Consider the following 12,404-nt stretch of genomic DNA (forward strand, 5'->3'; position numbering starts at 1 on the left):
AATGATAGGCATGGAATCCTTGCTATTACTCACATAAGCATGAAAGTCGTTTTTTTTCCAAACATATATAAACATGTGTTGATATGATTTATTATCCATGAAAAATAAAATTGCGTATATTGTGATGCTTTCTTTAACGATAAGTGTTACTCCCTCCGTCCCATAATATAAGGGATTTTGAGTTTGTGCTTACACTGTTTGATCACTCGTCTTATTAAAAAAATTTTGAAATTATTATTTATTTTTTCTGTGATTTACTTTATTATCCAAAGTATTTTAAGCACAACTTTTCGTTTTTTATATTTGCACAAATTTTTTAAATAAGACGAGCGGTCAAACAGTGAAAAAAAACTCAAAATCTCTTATATTATGGGACAGATGGAGTATTTGATATGATTTATCATGTCTGACTGGCCCTGTCACTACTATACCAAATTTGACAAGACGCGTAATATATAAATATGCAGCAATATGCAAAAACTGCTTTAAGCTTCAGGATCTGTATACTAAATTATACCATTCATCAAGAGAAAGCACGATAACAGCAGAGATAATATATTAAATGAAGAGAGGCTATATAGCTAGAGCTAGGTGGTTAGTAATAGTATCCAGTATTCTTTCCCTCCGTCCTTTAAAAAAACAAAGCTAAGGCTGAATATGACAGTCTGTCCAATTTTATTATACTAGGATATGTCATATTCAGTCCTAGATTTATTTTTTTTGGACGGAGGAAGTAATCCCCTAGCTTGCTTACGCAACAATCATCTCCATCGAGTTCATGTTGCGGTATCTGAAGGAAGAGAAGAATTGAGGGCTCTATCCTTCGCATTTGCCGCCTGTAAGATTATTTTTTATTACATTTGACTCATGAGCTAAAATAATGGCAACATCATATTAGCTAGTAAAACAATGCATATATTCACCTCTTTATCCCAATTTGTGCATAGGGTGAATGCCATGAGTAGCACGACTTGCACCAAGATGCCACAGGTGATGCCAAGCCATAGTCCCTGTAAACACATTTAATATTATTGCTACTCATAACATCAGCCAATATAACAACCAAAAAATAGAACTTATAGAAATTTCAGGTAGCAAAAGATCCAGTGAGTACAGAGTATGCACCATCCCGCCGAGATGTAAGATGAAAGCTATGAGGTAAGCTAAAGGTATTCCCACAATGTAGTAGGCGCCAAGGTTAACGCAAGCTCCAATTTTCTGCCATCCGCAGCCTCTAGCCACACCTTCACAAATATACGCATTTTCAGAACACAAAATATCTTATCATTATCTATAATAATGCACAGTAATAACATTTTCACTAACTGAATTGTAATTCCTATCAAATATAAATGAACATATATAGGAATTGCAACAACAAAAGTTGTGCAATGTAGTAGTAAACACTGTACCTGAAAGGACACATTGTATTCCATCGAAGAAATTGGAGACTGAGATGACCAGCAACACCTTGCCTACATATTTGATAACCTCCTCCTCGTTGCTATAAGCATGGCCCCAGATGTTTCGCACACTGACCAGCACTAACCCTATCACCAAGCCCTCCGAGATGGCCATGAATACGGAGACCCGCACCGCTATACGGGCTGCGTGAGGCCTCCCCGCGCCGAGCTCATTGGAGACACGGGTACTGCATTATGGATGATGAGATGAACAATATTATACATGCATGCGTAGATGATGAGCACGGTTGGAGTAAAAAGTTGTAAGCTAGAAGTATGACAGTATCACACGGTCCTGCGTGACGTGTATCTTGGCTATATCCCTCATCTATCCAATTTGATTTTGGTTCTATAGATGGTTGAGTGGATACAGCAAGGGTTTGCCTATATATATGTACATGATTGCAATCAATCCAATCTATCGTGTTATCATCGTCCGCTATCATACTACCAGTCGTTTTTGATTTACCATGCTTTAGCTGATAATATCCACCCGCACTGCCGGCCTCTCTCGGTGGCCCTCCCCTTGCCACGGGCTTTCCTCTGCCTAGCATGACTGTCACGCCGTCATCTCTCTAGGTGTTGTTGCCATACTGTTCTCCCTGACCTGCGCCATATCCTCTAACAACGGCTCATCGACTGGTCTAGAAGAGAACCCCATCTAGGATGCAGCTGCCACCGCTGTGGACATGGCAGTTCGTGCCGCTTTTCGTTCGCCCCTATCAGCATCTGCAGCCAATATCATCGCAGCCCAGCTCTCATCAATGACACTGCTCTGGCAGCCACGGCTGCCCTATGCGCGACCTTTCTCTGCCCTAGCCAGCTGACGGTCCCGTAGCCTTCTCCGTAATCACCATGACATCCTCTTCTATGCTTTCGGCCGCATCGGTCCTGTCCTCCTCATCCCCACCCTTGGTGCTGGTCCATCCATTGCTGCCCAGGTGTCACTGGCTCCATCCAAATTAATGACCTCGACGACAACACTATTTTTGTCGATCTCCACTCTCAGGCTGTTGCCATCCTCAACATCAAATCCCTAGAGCCAAGCCACCCTCGATCTCTCTTTGTCCAATTACATCAACTGGTGTGGCTTCTTCTTCTTCACCCTCTGCAAATATATGCCCACTCAAGTCTTGATAGACACCTACCGCCCGGATCGCATCGTCTGGATCTAGATGGATTGTGTGCTCTGCTAAGCTCCTAGAGATTGCCATGACCACCAGAGCCACCGTTCGACTTGTATGGCACAAAATTGAGCACCAAGGCCTAGCGACCACCATCGATAGGCGCTAATCCTTGCGGCTCAATTCCACAGCTTGATGCAAGGAGATCTCTCCATCGTTGATGATTACCGTCGGTAGAAGGTGATGGCCAACTCCACACTGACCTCGATGAGCTTGCCTACCACATGCTCAAAGGTTTGAACCCCAAGTATGAACACCTCGTGATGATTGTCCCTATTTATAAACCGTTCACCATATTTGTCGAAGATCACTCCCAGTTGCTGCTCGAGGAGATCACAAAGAGTACTCACCCAAGTGAAGCCCCCAATATTTTCATCTCCTCTGGTGGTGAAGATCGCATGGGTGGTGGAAATAGTGGCGGTGACCAATCTAGGGTTGCCGGTAGTGATGATGGCAATAGCGGCACCAATCCAACCACCTTACCGGTTACAACAAAAATGGTGGCAACAACAATCGAAACCGTCGCTACTGTAACAATGGAGGTAGATAGGGAAACATCGGTGGGATGAGCCAGCCGTGAAGCAACGGCCCATCTCCCACCTGTTCAACTCCTCACAATTCGTGGATGGGCAACAATAACATTTGGCTTGGTCCATAATACCGCTCCCACATCCTAGACCCTCGGCCCAACTTAGCATCTAAGCCCTAGGGCTAGCGTGGTTGGGCTGCCCCTCCTAGCCTAGAGATGAAAGGCTAGGCCACACCCAGCCTTGTGCTGGCCAACTCTTTCTTTGGTTTGCCAGACCTCCTCCAGGCTCTAGGTCAGTAGGTATCCTAGCAAGCACCATCTGATTGGTTCGGCCTCGTCCAGTGGGCTCAATAGCAGCTTGCCAATGCTTTTAGTATCACCACTGTATAGTAGCTATCCTCGAAGAATTGGTATATGGGCACTAGTGCCACCTCTCACATGATGTCAAACAGTGGTATCCTTTCTTTCACTCAATATCCTACCATCTCCATCACCCCCAAAACCTAAGATGATGAGGGTCCAGGAGTCCGTTCTCTCTCTGTTGGGACCACGTCATTGTTGTTCCCGCTATTCTGGTTTTCTTCATTGTGAACCACCACTGTCACACCCCAAAGTTCTTTCCCAAGCCTAAATTGAAGTTATAAATGGTCTCAAGAAAATACTTGTGTAAATCAAGAGAAAACCTTAATAAATTAACGCAAATAATAATCAGAATTGGCATGTGGAATTTTTCTTGAGTTCTACATGTCAAAACTCACTAACAGGATTTTTAGTGGAATTTTCAGAGCCATAGAAATAATTTTAACCAATTAAAATTGAGCACATGCAATTTTAATCCCAGGAAAAATCCTTTTTCCTTCTTTTTCCTTTTTCTTTCTTTTCTTTTCTCTTTTTCCTTTGAATGGGCCGCCGGCCCATTCCTCTTCTTTTTCTCCCCCTCCTCCCGCTGGGCCGGCCGAAGGCCGAGGCCCAGCTAAGCCGCGCGGGCCGGCCGCCCGCCTCCCCTCTCTCCCCGGGACGCTGACAGGTGGGCCCCACCTGTCGGGGTCGCCCCCTTCCTCCGGCCGCCCGTTCCCACGTCGCCACCACCGCCGAAATCGCTGCCGCGCCCACGTCCCGCCCCCTCCGGGCCACGTCGGCCGCCCCGGTCGTGCGCCGCGCCTCCCGCGCCTGCCTCCCCTCTCTCTCCCGCTCGCGCCCGCGCCCGAGATGGCCGGGATTCGATTTTCGAATCCCGCCTCTCTCTCTCTCTCTCTTCTCCCACTCCCTCACGTCGGCTGGCGATTCCCGCCTCTCCCGGCCACATCCGGCCCCCTCTCTCCCTATTTAAGCTCCGGCGTCGCCCCCTCTCTTTTTCCCCATTTCACCGAACTCCCTCGTGCTCCTCATCGCTCCCGCGTCGTGCATCCACCCGCCGCCGCCTTTCCCGCCGCTCCGGCCGCCGCTAGCCGCCGCTAGGTTCGCCGCAGCACCGCGCCATCGCCGCCGTCGGGTTCGCGTGGCCGAGATCCACCCCGTCCACCCCTCCTTCGTTGAGGTTCGCCGCCGGAGCGCCGTTCTCACCGTGCGACGGTGAGAGCCGCCATGTCCGCCGCCTTCGGCCATGGTTTCCCATCGCCGTGGTTCATCTCTCTCCCTCTAATCTCTCTCTTCTCCTTCCTTAGGGCACCCCGAATCCCGTCCGTCGGTTGCCGTCGTCCTCCCGTGGCTCGTCGTCGCCGTTCGCCGTCGTCTTCCTCCACGCCGGCCACCCTCGGTGAGGCTTCCTCTCCCCTCTATTCCCCTCCCTCTCCTGCCTAGCCGCCGCTTAGCGCCGCCGCCTTCGCGTCGCCTTCGCGCCGCCGCCTCCGCCGCCAGTTGCCGTCGCCGGCAACGCGCGCGCGCGCGCCGTCGCCGTGGCCGGTCGGCCGGCCTTGAGCCGAGCCGAGCCGGGTCGCCGCCGTCCGTCCGATCAGCCCCGGGGGCGATCTGGGCCGTCGGTCCCGTGGACCGGCGGTGGACCACCCGCGTGGTCCCGGTCCACGGTGGACCGCCCCCCCTTTGAGCCGCTGCCGAGTGGGGCCCGTGTGCCGGCACCCCTTTTCCCTCTCTCTCGAGCCGCTGACCGGTGGGCCCCGCATGTCGGCGCCGCCCCCCCTGATGACGTCAGCCCTGGGATTTATTGCGCAATAAATGATTTAAGGACTTTTTGTTATAGTAATAAACACAGTGAATCTTCTAAAATTCATAACTAATTCATCCGTGCTCCGTTTAAGCCCATTCAAGTCTCAGTAAATCAAGAAAAATGTGTAGAATCCATTAAAAATGGTTTTGTTCTCTGTTTCAGTAGCCTTATAGCCTGTTTGCAATGTTTGCCTTGTATGTCGCTAGACTTCGGTTCTTCCGACGCTCCGGTGTATTTCGAGATAGTCGCCGAGGTTTCTCCAGCAGCAGAGCAAGGCAAGTCTTGCTTGTCACTTGAACATGTTGATCCTATATTGCAAATGCTCTATTGTTTTTCTTCAAATATTGCATTGTTTTATAATGTTACGATGGGGTGTTTACCTATTGTTACAGCCATTCCATTTTGATACCATGCTCCTTTGTTAGCTTGGGTTATAACATGAATAGATTTTGGACTAGGAATTGCTTAGCCATGCTTAGTTCCACTAGCACACAATGGGGAAAGCTCACTAAAATATAGACTTTAGGTTCAATTGGTAAGGTTGGTTTAGTACTACCGTTTTGGTGTTGGTTAATTAAAATGAATCACATGGTGGGCTGTGGGTGCATGGTTTTGCTAGTCGCACCCATGGCAGTTAAGGACCGGTTCGCGGGATGCCCTGGAAGAACTTATCGTACTTACCACAAGCCAGCGTGGGCAACGGCTGGGCTTGTAGTGTAGCTTTCCTCTAGTCGACGCATCCAGGTAAGGGTGGGCGTGATGGAGCGGGGCGGGCCCTGCGACGGCCTCTGTCGCTTCCGGATTCACCTAGGCACGAGAGGGGACTGCCCGTTGCCTGCTGGGGACAGGGGTGAAACCTGAGGTGTGGTGTGCTTGGCTAGAGGGGGTTATGCGAAGGGTCCTGTCACGGCCTCTTTCCGGTATGTCGTGGTGGCATGTCGGCACATGGAAACGTGTCGTAGGGCTGTGTCTTGTGGGTACAGTTGTACACCTCTGATCAGAGTAAAACTATTCGAATAGCCGTGCCCGCGGTTATGGGCGGCCAACCAGATTCACCGTGATTAGTCTCACCCTAGTTTAGTCTAATGAAATTGGATAGTATAGGTGGATGGTTGGGCCTGTTGCAACGTGGGATAGCGTTGGACAGCGGATGATCAATATTAATTAATTATTACAACTGTTTAAATCTTCCAACTTCTGTTTATAAATGCTCACTTTATGCAAATGAACCACTCTAGCTCTCCTTTGATAATTCCCTGCATCATATCCCCATTCCAGTATGACTTGCTGAGTACAGTGGGTAGTACTCAGTCTTGCTCTATTTTTCCCAACCCTAGAGTACGAGTATGTGTCAGATCGAGGTTTCTCCGAGGAATAGGCTTCGTCCGTGCCGTCGAGGATGCCTGTGGAGTGGTGTTCCCGCTGCAGTTCTAGTCAAGGCTTAGCTCCTGCTGTCTTTCGTTTTTTCCGCTGTATTTATGTAAGACTTTTATAATGTTTGTAAGACTTTTATAATGTTTGTAAGACGTGGATATGGACGGGGATTTTAATGCACATTCTGCTTGGAATTCTAATGTCAACATTGTCGTTTGTGTACCCCGGCCGGTCCTGGACGGGGATTTTAATGCACATTCTGCTTGGAATTCTATTCGGGAATTTCTGGGCGTGACAAGTTGGTATCAGAGCCGATGTTGACCGTAGGACAAGCCAAACGGGAAAACCTAAGAGCCCTCTGAATCCTTTTCATTGCATATGTTCTTCGCAATTGGATTTGTTCCGAGAAAATTGGGACCTGTTCTTGTGGTTCAAGGGAAAAATCTTGGTTGCTCGTTTAAGTGAGATTTGTCAAAACAAGTCAGTCTAAGGTTTTAGTAAAATTATTTGGGGTTTATTCGTCAGTCAGTTGGGATTTGATGGGTGAAATGCATTAGGTCCTAGCTTAGGAATATGGGTTGCAAGGTATTTCTGCCTTTATTGTTATTATTAGTACGTCTGTCTTATTTATTCGCTCTCATGCAAAATGATCTATGCATAAAATTTCGCTCTTATTTGATTCTCTTATTTGAGTCCTTTATTGCTTTATCTAAATTTGGATTTGAGCATGCATTGATCCTACTCCTTTGTCTTCTCTAGATGGCCGGCCACCCACCCAACCACCACGGAGAAGGCATGATTGACTTTGTGGCAGAGTTAGCACGTATGACGCTGGTGGTGGGCTACCCCAACGCACCAGAGTACACGACTGTTCCACCGCTCAGTGGCGAGCTTCCTCACCGTGTCCGCCTGGAGGTCCATGGCTATGTGGGCACCTGCCTCGCTAACATGGTGGTTGAGGCGTCCGGAGGCACAGCAGATCACGCCTATCAGGAGGCAGCATACCTGATGATGGCCAGACTACGGGAGCGCTACAACTACATCTTCCACGACACGGCGTACCGATTTCACCCTCGTCGAGCCAGCGGTGATGATGTCAGTACTTTCCGTCCGACAGCCGGCGAGAACGACACCACCTTTGGTCACATGTGTGCTGTGATGAGGGGATTGGATAGGATGCACTCGGACCTGCACAAGGCGTCCAAGGCCTTGAATGATGGGAAGCTCATGAGGATCGTCGCTCTGAAGGACGAGATAGCGCGCCTGAAGAGGGAGAATGCTCAGTTAAAGGGTCTTCCTGCGCCAGGAGGAGTCCGGATCCGCACTACGCCCCGCAAGACGACGACTGCACCCGTGCGCATCCAACTTGCGCCCAGGAACCCACCTCCGCCCGCAATTCCCGCAGCTCTAGTTCCGCCCGCAGCTCCAGCACTTCCCGCAGCTCCAGTGCCAGCTCCAGCTCCTGTTCCCGTGTCAGCTCCTGCGTCCGCTCTCTCCTTCGCTCCAGCGACAGCCGCCAGGGGTCCAGCCAGTGGCAACGGAGGTTGGTTGTCAGCTACTCCTAGTGGCAGCCGCGACCGTAGCAGCAGCAGCTCCAGTGGCTCAGAGCCGGGCAGCGGCGGGACTTATCTGCCGGGCTCCAGGAGTCGCTCAGAGGGACCTGGTGACGAGCAGGAGGACGCCTTCGACTCCACCGACCGCAGGAGCCGTTCCGAGCATTAGGCTCGTCTTCCATTAGTTTATCGACTGTCTAGCATTTGTTTGTTAGTTTGTGTGTTTAGGTTGCTTGCTCGTGGGTCAGTCGACGGTCGATATCATGTGCCTATGATATGGCTGTCTTAATAAGGATTTTTGCTTGCTTTTTAAGTGTTTTAATTCAGATCAGAACAATTGCAGTTTTAAATTCCTATATAATAAAGCTTAGTTCTTGAGCCTCTGTTTTTCTTCTTTTCCCCGTCTGCTCTTCCTCCAGATGGTCTACACCAGGAATGGAAGCCGTACAACAGGCGAGGGCAGCAACGGCGAAGAGCGCACTGATGGCGTGCATCCCAACAGCGATTCCGGCAATGGTCCGCCACCACTTCCCGAGAATCCGACGCTAGCCCAAGTGATGGCACATCAGACTCAGATGATGGCAGCCATGATGCAGCAGATGCAGCACCAGCACCAGCAGATGCACCAGAGGATGCTGCAGCACGCCGAACAGCAGCACCAGCAGTTTGGTCCCCCTCCCCCTCAGTCCAAGTTGCCAGAGTTTCTACGTGTCAGGCCACCCACTTTCTCTAGCACCACCAACCCCATGGAGGCGAATGACTGGCTCCATGCCATAGAGATGAAGCTGAATCTCCTGCAGTGCAATGATCAGGAGAAGGTTACTTTCGCCACACACCAGCTTCAAGGTCCTGCGTCAGCTTGGTGGGACAATCACATGGCCACCCGCCCACCAGGTACTGAAGTCACTTGGGCAGAGTTCTGCCGTAGCTTCAGGAAGGCGCAGGTGCCAGACGGGGTCGTGGCACAAAAGAAGAGGGAATTCCGGGCACTTCATCAGGGCAACAGGACTGTGACAGAGTATCTCCATGAGTTCAATCGCCTCGCGCGATATGCACCAGAGGATGTCCGCACCGACGCCGAGAAGCAGGAAAAGTTCATGGCAGGTCTGGATGACGAGCTGACCAACCAACTGATATCTGGGGACTACGCTGATTTTGAGAGGCTGGTTGACAAGGCAATCCGTCAGGAGGATCAACGCAACAAGATGGACAGGAAGAGGAAGGCCGCTCAGTTCAGGGCACATCAGGGAAGTCACCAGAGGCCACGCCTCACTCCCGGACAGCAGGGTGGACCTACCACCATGATCGTCCGCCAGTACTGCCCGTTCAACCCTAGCAACTTCCACCAGGGCGCCAGTGGCAATCAGAACCACCATGGCGGTCAGCCCAACCGCGGTGCAGCTCCACGCACACCAGTGGCACCGGCACAGTCAGGCTCGTCCGCGCAAGCCAAGAAGGAGACTGGAACAAAAGGTCCTGCTTCAACTGTGGTGAGCTTGGCCACTTCGCTGACAAATGCCCGAAGCCTAGGCGTGCCGGGCCAAGGTTTGTCCAGGCTTGTGTCAACCACGCATCTGCGGAGGAGGCACAAGCAGCACCAGAGGTCGTACTGGGTACGTTTCCGGTTAACTCAATCCTTGCAACAGTACTTTTTGATTCTGGTGCAACGCATTCGTTCATTTCAAAGAAGTTTGTCGGGATGCATGGGTTAATAAGAGAGGAACTTAGCACACCAATGCGGGTTCATACCCCAGGGAATAGCTCCACTTCGGTTCAATTCAGCCCTTCTATAACAATAGAAATTCAAAGATCACCATTTCTAGCCAACCTCATTCTTCTCGAATCCAAAGACCTAGATGTCATTCTTGGGATGGATTGGCTAACCAAGTTCAAGGGAGTCATTGATTGCGCGAATCGCACAGTCACCTTGACCAACGAGAAGGGAGAAACAGTAGTGTACCAATCACCAGACTCACCAAAGCAAGGGGTCTCTTTGAATCAGATTGAGGTGGAAATCCCAGTGGTCACCGAGCAGAAGAATTCGAGGAAATTGGAAGAGATTCCCATAGTCTGCGAGTACCCAGAAGTGTTTCCCGAAGACCTCACTACCATGCCACCCAAGAGAGAGATTGAATTCCGGATTGACTTGGCACCGGGAACCGCTCCAATTTACAAGAGACCGTATAGAATGGCGGCCAACGAACTAGCAGAGGTCAAGAAGCAGGTTGATGAGCAGCTGCAGAAAGGGTACATTCGACCAAGTACTTCACCTTGGGGTGCACCGGTCATTTTTGTGGAGAAAAAGGATAAGACGAAAAGGATGTGCATCGATTATCGCGCACTCAACGAGGTCACAATCAAGAATAAATATACGTTGCCGTGAATTGATGATTTTTTTGATCAACTGAAAGGAGCTAAAGTGTTTTCTAAGATAGACCTGCGATCAGGCTACCACCAGTTGAGAATTCGGGAAGAGGATATTCCAAAGACGGCTTTCACCACTCGGTACGGGCTGTATGAGTGCACGGTTATGTCTTTTGGACTTACCAACGCACCCGCATTCTTCATGAATCTGATGAACAAAGTGTTCATGGAATTTCTAGACAAGTTTGTTGTGGTATTCATCGACGACATACTTATCTATTCAAAGTCTGAAGAAGAACACAAGCAGCATCTCCGTCTGGTACTCGAGAGGTTGAAGGAGCACCAGTTATACGCCAAGTTCAGCAAGTGTGACTTTTGGTTGTCTGAAGTCAAATTTCTGGGTCACGTCATTACAGCTCAAGCGTGGCAGTTGATCCATCGAACGTGGAGTCAGTTACCAAATGGACCCCACCTAAGACCGTGCCGCAGATTCGAAGTTTTCTTGGACTTGCAGGTTATTACCGCCGATTCATCGAAAACTTCTCCAGGATTGCCCGACCCATGACTCAGTTGCTTAAGAAAGATGAGAAGTTTAAATGGACAGCTGAGTGCGACAAGAGTTTTGAGGAGCTCAAAAAGAAATTAGTATCCGCACCAGTTTTGATTCTGCCCGACCAGATGAAAGACTTCCAAGTCTATTGCGATGCATCCCGCCACGGACTTGGATGTGTCCTAATGCAAGAGGGCGGAGTGGTTGCGTATGCCTCGCGGCAGTTGCGTCCACACGAAGGGAATTATCCAACTCATGACCTGGAATTGGCAGCGGTGGTTCAGGCTTTGAAGATCTGGAGGAACTATCTGATATACGGACCATAAGAGTCTGAAATACATCTTCACCCAACCGGACCTAAATCTCCGACAACGAAGATGGTTGGAATTAATCAAAGACTATGATATGAGCATTCACTACCACCCGGGGAAAGCCAATGTGGTGGCAGACGCATTAAGCAGGAAAAGTTACTGCACTGCCCTATGCATTGAGGGCATGTGTGAGGAATTGTTGCAGGAGTTTGAGCATCTCAACGTGGGAATTGTTGAACACGGGTTCATAGCCGCTCTGGAGGCACGGCCTACGCTCATGGATCAAGTCAGAGCAGCTCAAGTGAATGATCCTGAAATAGCAGAGCTGAAAAAGAACATGAGAGTCGGAAAGGCTCAGGATTTCCTTGAGGATGAACACGGCACAATCTGGTTAGGAGAAAGATTGTGTGTACCTGACGACAAGGAACTAAAGGATCTGATACTCACCGAGGCTCATCAGACCCAGTACTCCATTCACCCAGGCAGCACCAAAATGTATCATGACCTCAAAGAAAAGTTTTGGTGGGTCAGCATGAGGAGAGAAATAGCTGAATTCGTCGCACTGTGTGATGTTTGCCAACGAGTGAAGGCAGAGCAACAAAGGCCAGCAGGTTTACTCCAACCTCTTCAAGTTCCGGAATGGAAATGGGAGGAGATTGGAATGGACTTTATAACAGGACTGCCCCGGACATCATCGGGTCACGATTCAATCTGGGTAGTCGTGGATCGACTCACTAAGGTTGCTCACTTCATACCAGTACATACCACGTATACAGGCAAAAGGTTGGCGGAGCTATACCTCTCGAGAATCATGTGTCTACATGGAGTACCCCAAAAGATTGTATCTGATCGAGGGAGTCAGTTCACTTCAAAGTTCTGGCAGAAATTGCAAGAGGAATTGGGGACCCGTTT

At 49.7% G+C, this 12,404-nt stretch overlaps 1 protein-coding gene across 4 annotated transcripts in view; it reads right to left on the bottom strand.

Moving 5' to 3' along the window:
• Positions 1-456: 456 nt before the first annotated feature.
• LOC127776834 (protein DETOXIFICATION 16-like) overlaps positions 457-12,404 on the bottom strand; it is a 29,193-nt gene continuing 17,245 nt past the window's right edge. For 2 of the 4 annotated variants that reach the window (XM_052303392.1, XM_052303391.1), the window contains exons 5-8: positions 1,413-1,651; positions 1,115-1,244; positions 924-1,010; positions 457-836 (exon numbers count right to left, since the gene is read on the bottom strand). In XM_052303392.1, the coding sequence (XP_052159352.1) occupies positions 632-836; positions 924-1,010; positions 1,115-1,244; positions 1,413-1,651 (661 nt within the window). In that variant the 3' untranslated portion in view covers positions 457-631. The remainder of the gene's footprint in view (positions 837-923; positions 1,011-1,114; positions 1,245-1,412; positions 1,652-12,404) is intronic. The other 2 variants (XM_052303394.1, XM_052303393.1) reach the window with 1 other exon arrangement.

This window comes from Oryza glaberrima, chromosome 6 (assembly GCF_000147395.1).
Source record: "Oryza glaberrima chromosome 6, OglaRS2, whole genome shotgun sequence".
NCBI lineage: Eukaryota > Viridiplantae > Streptophyta > Magnoliopsida > Poales > Poaceae > Oryza > Oryza glaberrima.